The 25428-nt window shown below is 32.4% G+C and overlaps 1 protein-coding gene across 1 annotated transcript in view; it reads right to left on the reverse strand.

The window, feature by feature from the left end:
• Positions 1-17485, reverse strand: part of LOC117342575 (short stature homeobox protein 2-like) — a 48896-nt gene extending 31411 nt beyond the window's left edge. The window contains exon 1 of the mRNA XM_033904767.1: positions 17230-17485. Coding sequence (XP_033760658.1) covers positions 17230-17485 — 256 coding nt within the window. The remainder of the gene's footprint in view (positions 1-17229) is intronic.
• Between the last annotated feature and the right edge of the window lie 7943 nt (positions 17486-25428).

Raw genomic sequence — 25428 nt, forward strand, 5'->3', positions numbered from 1 at the left:
TGTCCTATGTGTGATTGTCCTATGTCATATTGTCCTATGTTATATTGTCCTATGTTAGATTGTCCTATGTTAGATCGTCCTATGTTAGATTGTCCTATGTCAGATTGTCCTATGTTAGATCGTCCTATGTTAGATTGTCCTAAGTTAGATTGTCCTATGTTAGATCGTCCTATGTTAGATCGTCCTATGTTAGATTGTCCTATGTTAGATTGTCCTATGTCAGATTGTCCTATGTTAGATCGTCCTATGTTAGATTGTCCTATGTCAGATTGTCCTATGTTAGATCGTCCTATGTTAGATTGTCCTATGTTAGATTGTCCTATGTTAGATTGTCCTATGTTAGATTGTCCTATGTTAGATTGTCCTATGTTAGATTGCCCTATGTTAGATTGTCCTATGTCAGATTGTCCTTTGTTATATTGTCCTATGTTAGATTGTCCTATGTTAGATTGTGCTATGTTAGGTTGTCCTATGTTAGATTGTCCTATGTTAGATTGTCCTATGTTAGATTGTCCTATGTCAGATTGTCCTATGTTAGATTGTCCTATGTTAGATTGTCCTATGTTAGATCGTCCTATGTTAGATTATCCTATGTTAGATTGTCCTATGTCAGATTGTGCTATGTTAGGTTGTCCTATGTCAGATTGTCCTATGTTAGATTGTCCTATGTTAGATTGTCCTATGTTAGATTGTCCTATGTTAGATTGTCCTATTTGTGATTGTCCTATGTTAGATTGTCCTATGTTAGATTGTCCTATGTTAGATTGTCCTATGTTAGATTGTCCTATGTTAGATTGTCCTTTGTCATATTGTCCTATGTTAGATTGTGCTATGTTAGGTTGTCCTATGTCAGATTGTCCTATGTTAGGTTGTCCTATGTTAGATTGTGCTATGTTAGATTGTGCTATGTTAGATTGTCCTATGTTAGATTGTCCTATGTTGGATTGTCCTATGTTAGGTTGTCCTATGTTAGATTGTGCTATGTTAGATTGTCCTATGTTAGATTGCCCTATGTTAGATTGTCCTATGTGTTGTTGTCCTATGAGTGATTGTGCTATGTTAGATTGTCATGTTAGATTATCCTATGTCAGATTGTGCTATGTTAGATTGTCCTATGTTAGATTGTCCTATGAGTGATTGTCCTATGTTAGATTGTCCTATGTTAGATTGCCCTATGTTAGATTGTCCTATGTGTTGTTGTCCTATGAGTGATTGTCCTATGTTAGATTGTCATGTTAGATTATCCTATGTGTGATTGTCCTATGTTAGATTGTCCTATGTTAGATTGTCCTATGTTAGATCGCCCTATGTGTGATTGTCCTATGTTAGATTGTCCTATGTTATATTGTCCTATGTGTGGTTGTCCTATGTTAGATTGTCCTATGTTAGATTGTCCTATGTGTGATTGTCCTATGTGTGATTGTCCTATGTTAGATTGTCCTATGTTAGATCGTCCTATGTTAGATTGTCCTATGATAGATTGTCCTATGTTAGATTGTCCTATGTTAGATTGTGCTATGTTAGGTTGTCCTATGTTAGATTGTGCTATGTTAGGTTGTCCTATGTTAGATTGTGCTATGTTAGGTTGTCCTATGTTAGATTGTCCTTTGTTATATTGTCCTATGTTAGATTGTCCTATGTTAGATTGTGCTATGTTAGGTTGTCCTATGTTAGATTGTCCTATGTTAGATCGTCCTATGTTAGATTGTCCTATGTTAGATTGTGCTATGTTAGGTTGTCCTATGTCAGATTGTCCTATGTTAGATTGTCCTATGTTAGATTGTCCTATGTTAGATCGTCCTATGTTAGATTATCCTATGTTAGATTGTCCTATGTCAGATTGTGCTATGTTAGGTTGTCCTATGTCAGATTGTCCTATGTTAGATTGTCCTATGTTAGATTGTCCTATGTTAGATTGTCCTATGTTAGATTGTGCTATGTTAGGTTGTCCTATGTTGGATTGTCCTATGTTAGGTTGTGCTATGTTAGATTGTCCTATGTTAGATTGCCCTATGTTAGATTGTCCTATGTTAGATTGCCCTATGTTAGATTGTCCTATGTGTTGTTGTCCTATGAGTGATTGTGCTATGTTAGATTGTCATGTTAGATTATCCTATGTCAGATTGTGCTATGTTAGATTGTCCTATGTTAGATTGTCCTATGAGTGATTGTCCTATGTTAGATTGTCCTATGTTAGATTGCCCTATGTTAGATTGTCCTATGTGTTGTTGTCCTATGAGTGATTGTCCTATGTTAGATTGTCATGTTAGATTATCCTATGTGTGATTGTCCTATGTTAGATTGTCCTATGTTAGATTGTCCTATGTTAGATCGCCCTATGTGTGATTGTCCTATGTTAGATTGTCCTATGTTATATTGTCCTATGTGTGGTTGTCCTATGTTAGATTGTCCTATGTTAGATTGTCCTATGTGTGATTGTCCTATGTGTGATTGTCCTATGTTAGATTGCCCTATGTTAGATTGTCCTATGTCAGATTGTCCTATGTTAGATCGTCCTATATTAGATTGTCCTATGTTAGAATGTCCTATGTTAGATTGTGCTATGTTAGGTTGTCCTATGTTAGATTGTCCTATGTGTGATTGTCTTAGGTTATATTGTCCTATGTCAGATTGTCCTATGTTAGATTGTCCTATGTCAGATTGTCCTATGTTAGATTGTCCTATGTTAGATTGTCCTATGTGTGATTGTCCTATGTCATATTGTCCTATGTTATATTGTCCTATGTTAGATTGTCCTATTTGTGATTGCCCTATGTTAGATTGTCCTATGTTATATTGTCCTATGTCAGATTGCCCTATGTTAGATTGTCCTATGTTAGATTGTCCTATGTCAGATTGTCCTACGTGTGATTGTCCTATGTTATATTGTCCTATGTTAGATTGTCCTATGTTAGATCGCCCTATGTGTGATTGTCCTATGTGTGATTGTCCTATGTTAGATCGTCCTATGTTAGATTGTCCTATGTCAGATTGTCCTATGTTAGATCGTCCTATGTTAGATTGTCCTAAGTTAGATTGTCATATGTTAGATCGTCCTATGCTAGATTGTCCTATGTTAGATTGTCCTATGTTAGATTGTCCTATTTGTGATTGCCCTATGTTAGATTGTCCTATGTTATATTGTCCTATGTCAGATTGCCCTATGTTAGATTGTCCTATGTTAGATTGTCCTATGTTAGATTGCCCTATGTTAGATTGTCCTATGTCAGATTGTCCTATGTGTGATTGTCCTATGTGTGATTGTCTTATGTTATATTGTCCTATGTTAGATTGTCCTATGTTAGATTGTCCTATGTCAGATTGCCCTATGTTAGATTGTCCTATGTCAGATTGTCCTATGTGTGATTGTCCTATGTGTGATTGTCCTATGTTAGATTGTCCTATGTTATATTATCCTATATTAGATTGTCCTATGTGTGATTGTCCTATGTTAGATTGTCCTATGTCAGATTGTCCTATGTGTGATTGTCCTATGTGTGATTGTCCTATGTTAGATTGTCCCATGTTAGATTGTCCTATGTCATATTGACCTATGTTAGATTGTCCTATGTTAGCTTGTCCTATGTCAGATTGTCCTATGTGTGATCGTCCTATGTGTGATTGTCCTATGTTAGATTGTCTTATTTTAGATTGTCTTATGTCATATTGTCCTACGCGTGCTTGACACGTATGCTTGGACGGAAAGAAGTGTGTTTATGCACGATGCTTGCTGCTTTAGCCGGGGACGCCTGAACTGTACGATTAAAAGCAATTAGTAACGTTCAGTTAACGGATTTTTCCTAGGTTAGAAATATAAATTATAAAAGAAATCACAATAATGAGTTGTACATCCCGAAAACAAGGTTATCAGATTGGGCGTCTTACTGGGTAAGGGATTTTTTTCTGATATTCGCAACATTTAGGAATATTTATCAACCCTATCTCATTCTGCGTATTTTGCGCGAGTGACACTTCTTTATTATACTATTAATGTTGATATTTGGTAGATGTCAAGTAAACAGTTTTATTACATTTTACCAGTGAAATATCAAAAATTATTCATTCTATAAAAGTGATATTTTAAATATCATATTTAAAAATATCACTTTTGCTGATTTGACCAATCAAATTAATGATTAGAAAATACCAAAATAATTGACCAATAAGAAAGCCCGACATATATGTCAGCACCTGGACAGGGGGAACTACTTTTTTGTATGCAAACTTTCGCTGTAGGCCTAGTTAGCATACGGGGTAGGTTTTTCGTTGATAAAAAATGTAATAAACAGAATATCTAACAGTGTCTTCAGTAATACCAAATATATTTCACTCGTGTGGCTAATATTTTGATATTTTTCACTCGTGCTGCGCATTCGTGAAAAATATCAAAATATTAGCCCCACTCGTGAGATATATTTGGTATTACTGAAGACACTGTTAGATATCCTCTATGTTTTAATAAACTGTTGGTGTCCAGTCTCGCGTACACACTAGCTAATTGAGCTACTAGCTTGAGAGCAGTATATGGGAGTCTAATGTAAGATGAAACCCTTCATGAATGTTCCGAGTATGACCAACACATCCTCTATCACGATATACATTTACACAAGGTACAAGGTCTGATAGGGAATTCTCTCTTCCTTTACGTATCTTATAATACTAGTACATTGTAAATAGTCACACAAAGCGCCCTTTCTGGACTAAATGATCCAGACTGTTCCTTGTATACCGAATTAGCGCCGTCTTGGGTATATTTGCTATTTAACGCTGTACTTTACATTCTGGTGTAGATATAAAAGGTCTTTCCCCTCACATAAAAGATCGGTGTTGATATTGGTATTTATTGTTTACATTATTTCGGTAACGTAGCAATGTTCATTATATAGAGAGTTCAAACGTCACCGTACAAACTCTGATTAGTCTGTCTGAGACAGGGCTTCTGATGAAAGTGTACGGAGACATTCCTATACTAGTGTACTAACGTTAAATGACGATTATATTGTTTTATGCATGTCTTAATGGGTACACTTGACGAACATATAACTCAACAAATCGCCTGATGATTAGATGCTAATCGAAGGAAATTACCCATGAAGGGGAACCGGAAATGGGCGCTATTATTGACCCTAGCTATCTTTTTTTATTTATTGTTTTGTTACATTGGAGCAACTGTATTGCAGAGTTAATCATTGTCGAAATAAAAATCAATAATGCAGTTCAAATTAGCATTCTCATTCTCCTCAAACATTTTAGGAACGTTTTTGTTCTCAAATATGCTAATGTCTTGTGATGTTCAGTATCATATAGTTTAATGTATTTTTCAGAATATTCATTTTGTTCTCTTTTTGTTTAATTTCATTTCTTTTTTATTGAAAATACAAAATGATTGGTATCAGGTGAAACCCCTATATATAAATTCTTCATAAACATTGTAACTTCAGTATGATACAGTCAGTGAAATTATCAAACAAACATATAACCAATAAATACATTGTATATCCCTGGCACCAACAGACTTTGCATATAAATATATATTTTTGATCAAATCTTTAAGTGTCAATAATGTACCATAATATAAATGGTTATAGCGATACATCTATCTCTTCATCACATTCCTGACAGTTATGAGGTAACGTGTATAGATTAGACTAGAAATAGTTAATTATTCTGGTTAATCAGCTGATTCCTGAGTATAAATTGTTAATGTTTGAATATTGGATAATATGTATTTTTGAAATGAATGTTTTTAATAGTTTCATATAAGATAATATCAATACTAATTTATTATTCAAATACAATTTGACATCATTCATATTTGATATCATTAATATATTGATTGTCATTGATGAAGACTTATATTTCTCTATAAGTCTGATATCACATAACGTGTATACTAAAAGGTATTGAGAAGACACTAGAAGCACAAAAGACTTTAAAGGGAAAAAAATACAAAGAGTAAAGTGAATACTTCGTTTGTGTTAATTGTCTTAATGAGCCCGCATTCCTGCTTCTCTCTTATACCATACTAAAACATACATCTGGTTTTACGGTCGGCATCCGTTAGAGTTATGAGCCTCTGACAACTCACCAAGGCCAATATCCAACAGCCTCCAGGCATATCTTAGTTAATTGTCATCTGGTTCATTAATGCAGTAGTTAAAACTGTAATATAGGTATCATTGTTTAAAACAACAGAATGTTAGACTAGTAATTCTAACGGAGAGACTTGGTAGGACCGTATACAACGTCGGTATGCTATGATATTTAATTATAATGAATACAATAATTACAATGACGTGTACCTACTTCCATCATAGATTTATTGTAAATTGGTGTATTACAAGAATATATGCATTGCCATGCCATGGTAATGTATATTTTCTTGTAATACATCAGAGATATTTATTGTGACATTGTAGGTATTTTCTTTTGAAGTTTACTGAGAGAAAGCTTGCTAGAAACAGAAACATATATAGATATGTATATATGTCTCTGCTAGAAAGTGATAGCATTGTGATCATTTGCATTCATTGACTGACATCTATCTCACAACATACTTTTCATAACATATCTTAGTAAATACTTGTATTTAGAGTCAGCAGTGAGTTAAATAATTTCCAGAAATAATTTAAAATAATGTAATTTTGCATCTATTTTTTGTAACTTGTTGATTATATAATTATCTTTCCAAACTTGAATAAAAAAGATCATTGGCCCAGCTTGAAATAACTTTTTTTACCTTTCTTGTTTATTTAAGTGAGGGGAGGAATTAGGGGTTCATGCAGGGAAGTTATTTTCCAATAGCGAATTGTCTCCCCTTAGTTTTTGTTTGCTAAATGTGTCGCGCGTGAAATGTGTTTTCCGGTCAAAAATGTCGCTCACGCACTTTCTCCCCAATGAGAATTTTTAAAAAGTTGTCAAGTATGCTATGGTAGTGTTTATCTCGAACTGACTAAACATACTGGAAACACGTTTTTTTTTCTAGATTAGAATGAATTAAATCTATTGCCATCATCTTAACAGTAATCTTACGATTGTATATAACAAACAACAATTAAAACTGAACCCTACAACACTTACCTACACGTACCTAAAACATGGCTTCCTTTTTGTTCTGTTAATTCGAGAATTTATTATTTTACACTTATTTCAATATCCTATGAATAGTTTTATATTTTGTGGTAGTACACCATTGGCTGACACCCTCGTAAAATTCTCGACGGGACCATATTTTGTGTAACAATGCTTTCTTAAAGAATCGATATGCTTTAATTCCAAAATGAATCATTGATTTTTTTTCACATTTTTTATAGAAATTTGTCTTGTTCAACAGCTATATCATAAACATGTGTGTACGGTACTAACTGTTATATCATAGTTTGTATGACTATGCTTTTTTTTAACAAAAACGATATGCTGATATTCAGAGTGAAACAATTTCATTCCAAAATGAAAGAATTATTAATTTTAAGACAATATTTTTTTACAGAAATTTGTCTTGTTTAACAGCTATATCATTAACATTGGTGATAGGTACTTACTGTAATATCATATTGATTATATTCAAAGTCTGTGTTCCTCTTTTACCATTACTTTGATGATCCTTGAATAAACTGAAATATTTATTTTATTTATTTATCTATCAATTCACCTGACTAATTTATTTTGTGTATTTTATTATTCGTTCTTTGAAAAGGTCTTTCGTGCCTGTATATTTTAAAGATATTGATAGGTTTTTAATCTTAATCTATGTAATGATCTCATTTATGATCTCATTTGAGCTCACCTAATGCCACCTTTCTTAAAATCCCGATAGTGTTTCAGCGGGCATTGACTCTGTCCTCACCGATTATCATAATTATTTATGCAATGTTCGACAAATATAGCGTAATTCATTCAAATATTGTGTACTGAAAAGTTGGCTTTAAAGTTTGTTGAATGTGTATACCCATCTCCTTCAGAAACAGACCCTGTAATGTAGCTATGGTCCTCATTGTCTTTCCTATGGTTACTGTTGTGGTAGATAATACTGTGACAGGCATTACTATTGATTTTACGGTCTACACCAGACAAAATCATCATTACCAACATCCAGTTCTTTAAGTCGTATTACTAATCATAATAATTATAATATGCTGGGATTTTTATGAGGTTGTTATATGAACATCACTATTTGTTTGAATATTGTGTATATTCCTTAACGAATCAACCAACAGACATGATAAAGGAAAGCCTGTATTTTATAAAGACAGGATTCTATTTTCCTAAGCACATCAAATGACTTACCCGAAATATCAAGCTGTGTCATTTTGTGTGTTTATCATTCGGATATTGTAGCGATTAATTGATTAGGTTTTAAAGGCATTTATTGTTATTAGATATAATCACACAGTCCTTGAAATCATCTTTAAATAATCTACCTTAAATTCATATCTCATATAATGTTCTTATACAAAGGTTAGGATTTAATAATGAATTTTCAATTTTTTGTTTTATACATTTTGCTATGATTATTTAGTCCTGGAAAGGTTATTGAAATGTGGTTGAAAGATATGCATGGCTAACTAGATTCTAGTTTAAATGTACGTAGGTTAGATTATTATGCATGGCTAACTAGATTCTTGTTTAAATGTACGTAGGTTAGATTATTATGGTTAAAACCAAACTTCTAACTCTGTCAACATGTTCACATGTCGGTTTATATTTTAATTTCACATTAAGTAGGCGACTTAATGGCACTTTGTGTGGGTTTTTATATTAGCTGTTCAGATTATATAATACCATTTTTTCCCTTTTTTCTGAAGGATATATATAACCTTTAAGAAATCCAAATGAAAAGCTATTCGAAAATATTAAATTGTTTGAAGACAGTTTACCATCTATCACCATCCTCTAGTTATGCTGTGACCATTCAAAACTCAATCCATCCGCCTCTGTCTACAAAGTTGTTTAACACATTTGTAGTATTTACGTTCTGCAATCTATAATTTCCTAATTATTTAAACGTTTCGCCCTCATATGTCGGTGTGGTAACTTATTTGTTTATATTCATTTGTTTGTAAAAATTCAGAATGACCGTCTATCATAGAATGCCAGACACACGTGAAATGGTACAAACAGCGTGGTGTAAGGCGGGCGCCAGGTGGCTCTGGAGGTCGCTGAGATCGAACCCGTATGTTGTATCCAGTAGCCTACTTGTCGGTAGCCTAGAAGAGGTACAGGTCGATTGATTTTAGTTATATTTTAAATCAACATTATTGAAGGAAATTTGGAGGATTTAATTTTTTTTAAAGCAATTTTTTAGTTAATCCATGCATATTTATTTGTTTAGACATTTCCAAATAGTGGGATCAGTTCCCTGATAATTAAAACATTTATATAATGATTGATTAAAATCGTGTTTCCTTGATCCAAATTTTTCACCTCAAAAATTGTATGAAGACCTTAGTTACCTTTGTTTGAGGTAATCACGATATGTATGGATGGGAATATATACTCTTCATATATTTACACCTGTATTATTAAAGGATTTGGTCTTCCTACACCACAGCTTCAATCATTTCCTTTAAGACCCGATTTACCACTAAAAACCTCATCTGACACTGGATATCGCCCCTCTTTCATTGATTAATTGCGTACGTATAGAAAACTCATGGGCCATGTTGATGACAGTCCTGTCACTTTATCCTACTCAAAAGGACCACTAGGGCGAGGACACGGAGATAAAGCTGTCTCCACAAACATCTAGGACTCCTGACAGTAGGGAACACAGTATTGACTTAGACAGCGACGCGTACTTTTTGTTCGCCGAGACCCATAGCTTTGTGTTGAGTGTGGTGGGATCTCACATAAACTTATGGTGTGAACTGGTGTAAAATTGAGTACCCGGTCTCTATGAACGACTTTGGTAAATCACCGTAGATCTAAATTTAAAGTTGATCGATTTCAGTCTTTTGGATGTAAATAGAAAGGAAAGAAGTAGTTAAATAATTCATACAAATCTTTGCAGAGACCAAACTGAACGTTAAGACTATTAAACACTTAGAATATCAAGTTTAATGAACTCTGTAGATACTACAAAGAGCAATGTAATCTTGGAAAGTATTTGCAATCAAGCTGGTTATCACGGTTGAGATTCCAACACCTTTGGTATAGATCAATATCATATTTGTATGTGTTTATCTCCATTTATAACTATTGTTTTGCCCATCCCCAAACTATTCTTACAAATTGTTTATTTGCTGTTGAAAATATTGTTTCTCTGTACTTATCTGCAGTTATACCTATAGCTTTGTCCATCACCTGACTATTCTTATAAGGTGTATATATGCTGTTGAAATGAATGTTTCTACGTTCCTATCACCAGTTACGCCAACTGTTTTGTCCATCCCCTAACTTACATACTGTATATGCTGCTGCAGGTGATGTTTTTAATGTGCATACTTATATAAGCCGTAAGGCGTCAAGATGAATACACTTCTGAACAAAAATATAATACATAAAATAATGATATACGTCATAAAGACCTACAGTGTGGAAGTGATTAAGTATATTGGTAACTATATTGTTCTAGATAAAATGTTTATACATTGTATCTATTTACGAACAGAATTCCACATTTATGTGTGATATTATGTTGTTTTTTTATTTGTCACTTCATGAGGTTCAATGCAATATTAAATGACGCAATACCATGCAAAATCACACATGTTTTAGTTTCTCTACCCACTCCTCTCAATTTCTCCACAATAATAATTTCACGCAGCTACTTTTATGATATACATTTATTTTTAACATTTTTGTAATTGCCAGATATCATAATAGGTGGCATTTATTAAAGGAAAGTCTTTGCCAAACGAGAGTCAGTAATGTTTGGAGTAGATAGCCTATCACTAACATAAGTATGATGTAAATAATTATTCAATGTTTTTCTGTGACAAAAAAAAGTGATATTGACCGTACAGGGATAGTTTAATCAATCTTGTACGGGGATAATTTTACCAATCTTGTACGATGATATGTTAATCAACCATGTAATGGTATATTTTATTCAATCTAGTACTGGTATGGTTTATTCAATATAGTACTGGTATAGTTTATTCAATCTAGTGCTGGTATGGTTTATTCAATCTAGTACTGGTATAGTTTATTCAATCTAGTACTGGTATAGTTTATTCAATCTAGTACTGGTATAGTTTATTCAATCTAGTAATGGTATAGTTTATTCAATCTAGTACTGGTATAGTTTATTCAATCTGGTACTGGTATAGTTTATTCAATCTAGTACTGGTATAGTTTATTCAATCTAGTACTGGTATAGTTTATTCAATCTAGTACTGGCATAGTTTATTCAATCTAGTACTGGCATAGTTTATTCAATCTAGTACTGGTATAGTTTATTCAATCTAGTACTGGTATAGTTTATTCAATCTAGTACTGGCATAGTTTATTCAATCTAGTACTGGTATAGTTTATTCAATCTAGTACTGGTATAGTTTATTCAATCTAGTACTGGTATAGTTTATTCAATCTAGTACTGGGATAGTTTATTTAATCTAGTACTGGGATAGTTTATTCAATCTAGTACTGGGATGAGTTAATCAATCGTTTACGAGGATAATTTAATCAATCTGGTACTCTGATAGCTCGATAAATATGGTACTGGCATAATTTAAATTTTCTAGTACTACGTTCTTGTACTTGGACAGTTTAATCAACCAGGTACATGATTGGGTTAATTAATGTGGTACTGGGATAGATTGATCAGTCTGTTACCGGGATAGTTTAATTGTTCGATTCTAAAAAAAACGATACATTCTAAATGATATTTGAATTATAATGAAATTTCCGTAATAAATGTAAAAGCTGCGACTTCGCACTCAGGTTATTCGGCTATTTTGGGGTGGTAGAATGACGAAATGTATGTTCACCATCATGAGTTCACGCGCATATAGTCTATTTATATGGTGCTCTCATATTGAGAACCTGAAATTGCTTCGATATGAGCTAGATTAGAGAATTTTATTCTTTCGGATGAGATTAATAAATATGTTTGGTGTTTTAAACTCTTTTCATGAAAGTGTTCCGTTTGTCTGTATTCTACGTTTTGGTAAATATGTTGTTAACTTGTCGATAATCTCTTGTTTTCTGTAGCATACATTTTCCAAGTAGTAGGTGTGATTACATTACGTTATTTTTAAGAATATAGATATACTTAACTCAGATCATGGCACTTATGCTATTACACAACGGAATAATATATAAATGTAACAATAAGGGGTGAAAGACTATCACGACATATCAGTAAATATTGAATATTTAGAATTAATTCATACCACGAAATATCAATAAATGGTAAAGATTGAGAGCTACTTCATATCACGACATATCAATAAATGGTTAAGATTGAGAGCTACTTCATAGCACGACATATCAATAAATGGTTAAGATTGAGAGCTACTTCATACCACGACATATCAATAAATGGTTAAGATTGAGAGCTACTTCATACCACGACATATCAATAAATGGTTAAGATTGAGAGTTAATTCTTACCACGACATATCAATAAATGGTTAAGATTGAGAGTTAATTTATTAAACGACATATCAATAAATGGTTAAGATTGAGAGTTAATTTATTAAACGACATATCAATAAATGGTAAAGATTGAGAGTTAATTTATTCCACGACATATCAATTAATGGTAAAGATTGGGAGTTAATTTATTCCACGACATATCAATAAATGGTAAAGATTGGGAGTTAGTTTATTCCACGACATATCAATTAATGGTTAAGATTGAGAGTTAATTCTTACCACGACATATCAATAAATGGTTAAGATTGAGAGTTAATTTATTCCACGACATATCAATTAATGGTAAAGATTGGGAGTTAATTTATTCCACGACATATCAATTAATGGTAAAGATTGGGAGTTACTTTATTCCACGACATATCAATAAATGGTAAAGATTGGGAGTTAGTTTATTCCACGACATATCAATAAATGGTAAAGATTGAGAGTCTATTTATTCCACGACATATCAATAAATGGTAAAGATTGAGAGTTAATTTATTCCACGACATATCAATAAATGGTCAAGATTGAGAGTTAATTTATTCCACGACATATCAATAAATGGTAAAGAGTGAGAGTTAATTTATTCCACGACATACATTTATGACGCAAGTGAGATCACACATTAACCTCGACAGGCATGTGAATCCGACTTAGAAGTGTACCCATAAATAGGCATCCGGCTATCATAAATACACGTGTTCATAGTTGGGAGCTAAGGCTCCCATACTGTCTGTGCTAACGTGATATCAACGTATTTCATAAGGATTTCTGTCATTTGAAAATTCCTTTCACATGGGAATCATTCCTAACTTTCCTATAAAACAAGAATATAACATTTGAGCAAATCCTAAATATTTCTAGTTGACCTGAAGGCAGTGATCTTGTTAGCTTTAGGTAGTGGTATAATAAGGATATATATGGTAAAGATATGTATGATAAAGATGTGTATGGTAAAGATAGGTATGGTAAAGATATATATGGTGCAGATATATATGGTTAAGATATGTATGGTTACGATATATATGGTAAAGATATGTATGGTAAAGATAGGTATGGTAAAGATATGTATGGTAAAGATATATATGGTAAAGATAGGTATGGTAAAGATATGTATGGTAAAGATAGGTATGGTAAGATATATATGGTAAAGATATATATGGTAAAGATATATATGGTAAAGATATATATGGTGAAGATATGTATGGTGAAGATATGTATGGTTAAGATATATATGGTTAAGATAGATATGGTTAAGTTGGTATGGTAAGATATATATGGTAAAGATATATATGGTAAAGATATGTATGCTAAAGATATATATGGTAATGATAGGATAAAGATATGTATGATAACAATACGTATGGTATATACTGTAGGTAAGGTAAATGCAGGTATGGTTGAGATATGTGTGGTGATGATAGGTATATGGTAGATATGTATGGTTAAGTTATGAATGGTTGAGATATGTATAGTAGATATGTATGGTTAAGATAGGTATGGTTAAGATAGGTATGGTTAAGATAGGTATGGTTAAGATAGGTATGGATAATATAGGTATGGATAATATAGGTATGGATAAGATAGGTATAGTTAAGATAGGTATGGTTAAGATATGTATGGTTTAGATAGGTATGGTTAAGATAGGTATGGTTTAGATAGGTATGGTTAAGATATGTATGGTTTAGATAGGTATGGTTAAGATATGTATGGTTTAGATAGGTATGGTAAAGATAGGTATGGTAAAGATAGGTATGGTTGAGATATGTATGGTAGATATTTATGGTTAAGTTATGAATGGTTGAGATATGTATAGTAGATATGTATGGTTAAGATAATTATGGATAATATAGGTATGGTTAAGATAGGTATGGTTAAGATAGGTATGGTTAAGATAGGTATGGTTAAGATAGGTATGGTTAAGATAGGTATGGTTTAGATAGGTATGGTTAAGATATGTATGGTAATGATATATATGGTAAAGATGGGTATGGTTAATATAGGGTTAGGGTTAGGGTTAAAAGGTTAAAATGTATTTATGCTAAGGATGGGTACGGTGGGCAAATCACCCGATGATGCATACCGGTAAAATATCCATTACATATGTCTTTTCTTTGTAAAATATTAAATTGATGAATTATATACGTTTTCCATAGGTCGATTTGTTAATAGATAATCCACCTGAAAAGCTTGGTACTTTGTATGTTAAAACTGACTTGGAACTTTTTCAGATATATTGTGATTAGCAACATCCCACTGTATGAAAAAGATACTATCGCGACATTTGTTTGGACATTAAACGTTTTGTCCATTTACGGCAAAAGTCTTCACTTCTGAAAATTACATCATAAACCACTGATCATATGGGGAAATGAAGATACTGATCTGATAGTATAGGTCAGACCGATATTAACCAGCTTACATCCCTCTTCATATGCTTTACTTACTGAGACTAACACATATTCTTCGTGTCAAGATTTAATGCCAAAATTCACAGAATTGTTGTTTCAAAGTTGATTCAAATCAAATAATATTTCAATTTCTAAAATTTGTGTTAACGAAAGATATCAGTGTGTATATTAAAAATGCTATACTTTATAAAATGTCTATTTTTTATCATTGCTTTTGATTAATATATTATACAATCATATTCTCTTCTTTGTTTCACTTCTTGTTTTACCTGTTTTTAAGATAAAGGATACAAGTCCTTCTGGATTACATACTATATTGTCTTGCTCCTAGTTAGATTGTTTATTGGTTATTTGTCTTTTTTAGGTTCATAATTTTTCACATCACATTTAATAGTACGACAAAACCGATGTACATGTATGTATAATTTTCCTTTTGTTAACTGCTTTGCCTTGCAAATATAAAAACAAATAGTCAATGAGATGATGGTACCGAGGGACTGTCTGTAGACTGTAGGTAAATACAGATCAGCATGAAACATAACACTCCATTGATGTCCTAAATAAACATCAACATTCCTGTGTAAATATATTAACATTTTAAAGAAAATTCATATTGTGATGTTATACGCGACTAAATACAAACAAAAAACAAAAAACATATCGATGATATCGGTATCCATTCCTTATCAATGGTTGTCAGGCATATTAGTTTCGTCTGTCTATGTTTGATTGACACAGTGATATTCTTAAAAATAATATTTATCTATAATCTAAATGCTTTTTAGATGACTAAACAACTGTATCAGTTCTCTAATGTTCCCAGTAGATATTTAATGTGTATGTTATTTAAGTTACATTTTCACTCAAATTGCATGAAAAGTATAAAATATTGAAAGAGTGATAAGAACCTCATTTAATACAATTAATTTATCATAGTAAAATGCAAGATAATGATAGTGTGTGGATGTTTATTGCAAGACGTTATATTCTTCGATGTAATTTGGAAATTATTGATGTAATATACTTTACAATTGATACCAACATCGTCTATTTTTAGTGTTTTTTGTTTTTGTTTTTTCAATATGCAATAATTTTAATCTTAATTCATATTGTACGCAAATACACATTAATGAATTGATATCCAATAACTCATATAATTATTATCTTCAGGTAATGTGAAAAAGGTAACTGACTGTTTTACCAGTTGTGATTTTAAAACATTAATATCTTTTAATGCTTTAAACTTCTCAATTGCATGATAATTTAGATCAGTTTTTTTTAAACGTCTTTCATATATATCTACATTTTATAGATCAACATACCAACGTATGTAGTATATCTAAGTTACTATATAGTAAACACATTCAAGCCATTTTTTCCGATATATCCATTTAAACATGTCACGTTACACATAATTGTTAGCATTAACTGAATATCATGTTTTAACAAAGAAATATGTACATTTTGTTGGTAAATGTTTAGTAGTATTTTAAACACGTCTTACATCTTTTGAATAAAACAAAGATATGTTTCTACTGACCTTATCTAAAGGTGTTTAGTATTTCTAAACTGGATATAAACACATATTTCGGTGCGTTCTTATATACACGTATGATAACAATATGTGTTTACGTTACAATGTGAATATAATTAAACTAATTTCTATATTATAATAGGATACCTCAAGGAATTTCTTTAGAGAAGTGCTTTACTGTGACTAGAATTATTTTTGTAAACACTATTTAATATCACACAATGTATTACAAAATCTTATGAGTAAAGTAGAATTATCCTAATAAGAATATCTGAATCAAAACATATTATATAAACAAAAACAACTAACGGTTTGGGTACTTAAATCGAATGGTTAATTAAAAAATGATACAAATATCATTATCGGCAGTGCTTTTATTCTAAATCATCGGTACTGATTTAGGTGAAATCTTCATGCACTTTATAACTATATAAGTGATTTTGAATTGTTATGAATATATCTCATTGTGAAGAAATTACTTATGTTTATAACTTACTAATTGTCAATATGATCTGCGCAATTTCCCTACTTCCCGGTTATTTAGAATACACTAAGCGATTTCCGTGTTTTTGGTTGCCGATAGTTATTTATTGAAAATGTGTTCTGATTTTTAACTCCCTAGTCCCCTATTCAGTAAGTTCCGTAGTTACGACTTCATCAATGGATGAAAAGTATGGTATATACCACTGTAACGTATCCTACCTGTGTCCGACCCGTCAGTGACGACATCCACACTGTCCATTTTAGGGACGGGGTCACATGAAGGTAATGTTTTCGATTGATCCTCCTCTTTATGTACAATTCGTAAGTCTGTTGCTTCCTGTTGATTATCGTCTACAACTATCTTTTCCTCACATTTTATTGTTGTTGATGCCGTTGCCTGTTTCGTTGGTTTGTTGACATCCTCGTTGTTTTCGTCGCTAAAGGATTTGGAGACAAATTCAGCAAGACCTTCCATGTTGATGACAAGGTTTTTGTTTTTGGATTAAATCACTTTGATGACCACGAGTAATTAATGTTCTGTACTTTGGACATACTTAATATGTTACTTAAAACATTAACTTCTCACTCGTGTCCAGTGAGTTCTTATACATGGCAAGTAAGCTTGCCTACTCAAGTCGCAAAAGAGCGTCAACGGCGTGTCTAAGTTCGAAATAAAACGTACCCTCCTTCCGTCTCCTATGTCGACCCATACATAAAAACATTCGAATTATTCAAAGTCAAAACATCTCAGCAAAATTGAATTATCTTTGATAAGTTAATTTCCAAAAGGATAGTTTTTGTCTGATTGGTTCAAATCTAGCATTGGAATTCTCTTGAAGAGTAGGCGTGGCTGACTAATGTATTTGCTGAAGTTGGAGGCGGACTTCCGACCAGGGATCAATAATATGATGATAAGATAAAGTATTCGTCAGCCATGCCACCGAGCGTCTAAACGAGAAATTGCAATATTGTCTCTGATTTCTTGCAATTATCCCATTTAATAACATAATTGCAGGTCGGTGGGCTCTGAACACCACTGGGGGATTCACGCGCAGCAAGTTGAGCACTATAATCGGAACCACGTATTTCAAGTCATTAGATTAATTCAGAAAGCGCTCGTTTTTCATGGATCGAAAAATTAGCTTTGATATTTGATTTGAAAACAGATAATGTCTTAAAAGTGCTTTTATTACAAAATGTTTTAATTCCCATCGGAAAATAGAAACAATTAACACTTGAAGTGTTTCTAATTACCAAAACAAAGCATGAAACCGTTATCAGTGCAAATTTGCAATTAGAGGCATGCTAATTAGCCTAACGCATCTTATAAGGTGATCGAATAAGGCTCGTGTTCTCGTGTATGGTACACAGTAAGCGGAACGCCATATGAGTGTACACATGTGTGTATCTGTGTGTAATTCTGGATGTCTTAACTAGAATTCGTGTGGTGTCTGAATTAATGTGCACGAACACGACCGGAACATCCGTTTGATATATAATTATAGATGCATACGTGTAGATAAACCTATACTGTTTAGTTATATAATAAGATAGGATTATTAATTTTATGTTATTCTCAAAATGTTTGATTGGACTGTATGATATAACTAAAAACCGGAAGTATTTTTTTTCTTTTTCCTTTTTATTAAATAACATATCGATTTTCTTGCGTCAGGGAATACATGGAAGTATGAAATCAAAACGTGTTATTTGTGTTTTGAAATGAAATTTTATCGGGAAATGTGACGGTATAGAGCACAAACAAACGTTTACATCTGAGTTGACGGAACACTGTACTCACTAAACGTAACTCCTTCTAGAAAATACAAAATGTAGACATACATATTATGTACTTATCTCTATGAATACAACGGATACTTGTATAGAGTAAACATTCATAGCAAACTCAAAACCAATTATATTCTTTCTAAACATATTTGAGCGGTTAGAAATTCCCCAGGAGAAGGTTTGATTACCTGCGACTAGGCAGATATATGCTAAGGATGCAATCTTTCATTAGTTTTTCAATGATTAATTGGAAATTTCTCTGAATTACTCAATTCTCACACGTCTCTGAAACAGCATCTGTAGAGACATTCGAACACATTGGCATTTATAACACAATGGGAAAGTATTGTTGATATATATATATCTTATAATGTCGTCCTAGACAGGACGGGCGACTTCATCTTTAATGCATACAGTCGGAACATTTATAATGGAACGATTGAGAGGGAGACCACTCGTACACATGTCTCAGTTACTGCTATCATAGGCTAAGTGGTATAACAGTTTAACAGTGATTAAAGCTATAGGAATTTTATAGAAGATTGCAGGCTTAAACCGGATTTACTAAAACGTAGAAGGTAATACCGTTGAGAATATAGACCTTTAAAGGAAACTGTTACAATAACTCCAAATGGACAAATCAAGGGCAATGGACAGACATAAAGATGTTCACGGAGTACCTGGAATCTTAGGTATTTATTGTATAGCATACATTAATTGCAATCTCTAACAACTTAACTTCCAATAAAATGACGTCACAGCGACACTACAATGGCGTTACAGTGACAATCCAATCACTTGACGTCAACATTTCCTTGCTTTGATTTCGTCAATATCTGATGTACACGACGGTAAACAGGATAAGAAAAAACGAATAGTTTACCCTTTTTGAAATTAGACGGAAATATCAACCCTTGGGATAAGAGACTTACAATCCTAGTATTTGGCAGCATCAGAAGCATCCCATCTTCATCCTTCTGTCTCACTCTCAAGAGGGTGAATGGTTCTATTAACTTTGAACTGTAAGAAATCACATACGTAAGATGTATAAGCCTTCATATATGATAAATACATTCTAATTGTTTCTATATTTGAGTATCATTTCATCTAGCACTTGGAACATGAAAACTGCATGGTGTATATGTGGGGAGGAGGTATTTCAAATGCATTATAAATACAGCTGAAAACACGATCGAAGGGATTTTATCAGTTTAACAAAAGGAATTGAATGAGGACATTGAAGGCGTGATGTAATGAGCTTTATTGTATATGCATACCAATATATAAATAAACTCACATATAAATAAACTCACATATAAATAATCTCACATATACAATTAATAATCTCACCTTAACCAATATATACAGGCAAATAATCTCATACATAAATAACCCCACACTTACCAATATTATAAATCACCTCACACTAACCAATATATAATAACCTCACACTAACCAATATATAAATAACCCCACACTAACCAATAGATAATAACCTCACACTAACCAATATTATAAATCACCTCACACTAACCAATATATAATAACCTTACACTAACCAATATATAAATAACCTCACACTAACCAAAATATAATAACCTCACACTAACCAATATATAAATAACCTCACACTAACCAATATATAAATAACCTCACACTAACCAATATATAATAACCTCACACTAACCAATATATAAATAACCCCACACTAACCAATAGATAATAACCTCACACTAACCAATATTATAAATCACCTCACACTAACCAATATATAATAACCTCACAATAACCAATATATAATAACCTCACACTAACCAATATATAAATAACCCCACGCTAAGTAATATATAATAACCTCACACTAACCAATATATAAATAACCTCACACTAACCAATATATAAATAACCTCACACTAACCAATAGATAATAACCTCAAACTAACCAATATATAAATCACCTCACAAGAACCAATATATAAATAACCCCACATCAACCAATAGATAATATCCTCACAATAACCAATAAATAAATCACCTCACACTAACCAATAGATAAATAACCCCACACTAACCGATATATATTAACCTCACACTAACCAATATATAAATCACCTCACATTAACCAATATATAAATCACCTCACACTAACCAATATATAAATCACCTCAAACTAACCAATATAAATAACCTCACACTAATCAACTTATAAATAACAACACACTAACCAATATATATTAACCTCACACTACCCAATATATAAATAACCTCACACTAACCAATATACATTGTATCAGTAACCTCACATTAACCAATAGATAAAATAACCTTACACTAACCAATAGATAAATAACCCCATACTTACCAATATATAAATAACCTCACACTAACCAATAAATAAATAACCCCACACTTACCAATATATAAATAACCTCACACTAACCAATATATAAATAACCCCACACTAACCAATATATAAATAACCTCACACTAACCAATTTATAAAAAACTCACACTAACCAATAGATACATCACCTCACACTAACCTATATATAAATAACCTCGCACTAACCAATATATAAATAACCTCACACTAACCAATAGATAAATAACCTCACACTAACCAATAGATAAATAACCCCATACTAACCAATATATAAATAACCTCACACTAACCAATATATAAATAACCTCACACTTACCAATATATAAATAACCTCACACTAACCAATATATAAATAACCTCACACTAACCAATATATAAATAGCCTCACACTAACCAATAGATAAATAACCCCATACTAACCAATAGATAAATAACCTCACACTTACCAATATATAAATAACCTCGCACTAACCAATATATAAATAACCTCACACTAACCAATAGATAAATAACCTCACACTAACCAATAGATAGATAACCCCATACTTACCAATATATAAATAACCCCATACTAACCAATATATAAATAACCTCACACTAACCAATATATAAATAACCTCACACTAACCAATAGATAAATAACCTCACACTAACCAATAGATAAATAACCCCATACTAACCAATATATAAATAACCTCACACTAACCAATATATAAATAACCTCACACTTACCAATATATAAATAACCTCACACTAACCAATATATAAATAACCTCACACTAACCAATATATAAATAGCCTCACACTAACCAATAGATAAATAACCCCATACTAACCAATAGATAAATAACCTCACACTTACCAATATATAAATAACCTCGCACTAACCAATATATAAATAACCTCACACTAACCAATAGATAAATAACCTCACACTAACCAATAGATAGATAACCCCATACTTACCAATATATAAATAACCCCATACTAACCAATATATAAATAACCTCACACTAACCAATATATAAATAACCTCACACTAACCAATATATAAATAACCTCACACTAACCAACAGATAAATAACCCCACACTAACCAATATATAAATAACCCCATACTAACCAATATATAAATAACCTCACACTAACCAATATATAAATAACCTCACACTAACCAATATATAAATAACCTCACACTAACCAATATATAAATCACCTCAAACTAATCAATATATAAATAACCTCACACTAACCAATATATAAATAACCTCACACTAACCAATATATAAATAACCTCACACTAACCAATAGATAAATAACCCCATACTAACCAATATATAAATAACCTCACACTAACCAATATATAAATAACCCCACACTAAGTTATATATAATAACCTCACACTAACCAATATATAAATAACCTCACACTAACCAATATATAAATAACCTCACACTAACCAATATATAAATAACCTCACACTAACAAATTTATAAAAAAAACACACTAGCCAATTTATTACACTTCGATACATAAGGGAAATAATATTGGTACGCAAGCGGGTTGGGACCGATCTCGGAGAAGAAAACAATATGTTTTGCGCTTTAAGTGAAACTATGGCGTTATATTATGGACCTCTTCTTGTTGTGATATCAGTTTAGGTAAATGGACCTCCTCTTGTTGTGATATCAGTTTAGGTAAATGGACATCTACTTCTTGTGATATGTTTTAGGTAAATGGACCTCTACTTGTTGTGGTATCAGTTTAGGTAAATGGACCTCTACTTGTTGTGGTATCAGTTTAGGTAAATGGATCTCTACTTGTTGTGATATCAGTTTAGGTAAATGGATCTCTACTTGTTGTGATATCAGTTTAGGTAATGGACCCCTACTTGTTGTGATATCAGTTTAGGTAAATGGATCTCTACTTGTTGTGATATGTTTTAGGTAAATGGACCTCTACTTGTTGTGGTATCAGTTTAGGTAAATGGACCTCTACTTGTTGTGGTATCAGTTTAGGTAAATGGATCTCTACTTGTTGTGATATCAGTTTAGGTAAATGGATCTCTACTTGTTGTGATATCAGTTTAGGTAAATGGACTTCTACTTGTTGTGATTTCAGTTTAGGTAAATGGATCTCCTCTTGTTGTGATATCAGTTTAGGTAAATGGACATCTACTTCTTGTGATATGTTTTAGGTAAATGGACCTCTACTTGTTGTGGTATCAGTTTAGGTAAATGGACCTCTACTTGTTGTGGTATCAGTTTAGGTAAATGGATCTCCACTTGTTGTGATATCAGTTTAGGTAAATGGATCTCCACTTGTTGTGATATCAGTTTAGGTAATGGACCCCTACTTGTTGTGATATCAGTTTAGGTAAATGGACCTCTCTACTTTTTGTGATATGTTTTAGGTTAATGGACATCTACTTGTTGTGATATCAGTTTAGGTAAATGGACCTCTCTACTTGTTGTGATATCAATCTAGGTAAATGGACCTCTACTTGTTGTGATATCAGTTTAGGTAAATGGACCTCTCTACTTGTTGTGATATCAGTTTAGGTAAATGGACCTCTCTACTTGTTGTGATATCAATCTAGGTAAATGGACCTCTACTTGTTGTGATATCAGTTTAGGTAAATGGATATCTACTTGTTGTGATATCAGTTTAGGTAAATGGATCTCTACTTGTTGTGATATCAGTTTAGGTAAGTTGACCTCTTCTTGTTGTGATATCAGTTTAGGTAAATGGATCTCTACTTGTTGTGATATCAGTTTAGGTAAATGGATCTCTACTTGTTGTGATATCAGTTTAGGTAAATGGATCTCTACTTGTTGTGATATCAGTTTAGGTAAATGGATCTCCACTTGTTGTGATATCAGTTTAGGTAAATGGACCTCTCTACTTGTTGTGATATCAGTTTAGGTAAATGGACCTCTACTTGTTGTGATATCAGTTTAGATAAATGAATCTCTATTATCGGGGATTCGAATATGGAACCTGCAACCAATAACGAATCCGTTGAAGCGGAAATATCAATTATGATTAATTAATATTTCTTTTATTGCCATTTTGACCTTCGGATTCAAATAACGAATCCCGCTGCAGCAGCGGAGTCGTGATTCAGTTTCTTATTTTCAATTGATTCTTTTGTATAAATTTGTTAGGGGATATGAATGATGAATACGCTGCCGACATGCGGATTGGTAATTCAGTTCCTTATCTTCAATTAATATTTTTTATTACTGACATATTTATTTTGGCATTTCGTTACATGTGTTCAATTGTTTTTTTTCTTATAATATATAATTGGAGATCTGTAGAGCGAATCCGCTACCAACAGAGGGTTGAGGATTCATAAAATGAATCCACTGCTACTAATGAATCCACTGCTACTAATGAATCCACTGCTAATAATGAATCCACTGCTAATAATGAATCCGCTACTAACAATGAATCCGCTGCCAATAATGAATCCACTGCTAACAATGAATCCACTGCTAATAATGAATCCGCTACTAACAATAAATCCACTGATAATAATGAATCCACTGATAATAATGAATCCACTGCTAATAATGAATCTGCTACTAACAATGAATCCACTGATAATTATGAATCCAGTGCTAATAATGAATCTACTGCTAATAATGAATCCGCTGCTAATAATGAATCCGCTACTAACAATGAATCCATTGCTAACAATGAATCCGCTGATAATAATGAATCCGCTGCTAATAATGAATATACTGCTAATAATGAATCCACTGCTAACAATGAATCCGCTGCTAACAATGAATCCGCTGCTAATAATGAATCCACTGCTAACAATGAATCCACTGCTAATAATGAATCCGCTACTAACAATGAATCCACTGATAATAATGAATCCACTGATAATAATGAATCTACTGCTAATAATGAATCCGCTGTTAATAATGAATCCGCTACTAACAATGAATCTACTGCTAATAATGAATCCACTTATAATAATGAATCCACTTCTAACAATGAATCCACTGATAATAATGAATCCACTGCTAATAATGAATATACTGCTAATAATGAATCCGCTACTAACAATGAATCCACTGATAATAATGAATCCACTGCTAACAATGAATCCACTGCTAATAATGAATCCGCTACTAACAATGAATCCACTGATAATAATGAATCCACTGATAATAATGAATCTAATGCTAATAATGAATCTACTGCTAATAATGAATCCGCTGCTAATAATGA

The sequence above is a fragment of the Pecten maximus genome, chromosome 14, assembly GCF_902652985.1.
Source record: "Pecten maximus chromosome 14, xPecMax1.1, whole genome shotgun sequence".
Taxonomy (NCBI): domain Eukaryota; kingdom Metazoa; phylum Mollusca; class Bivalvia; order Pectinida; family Pectinidae; genus Pecten; species Pecten maximus.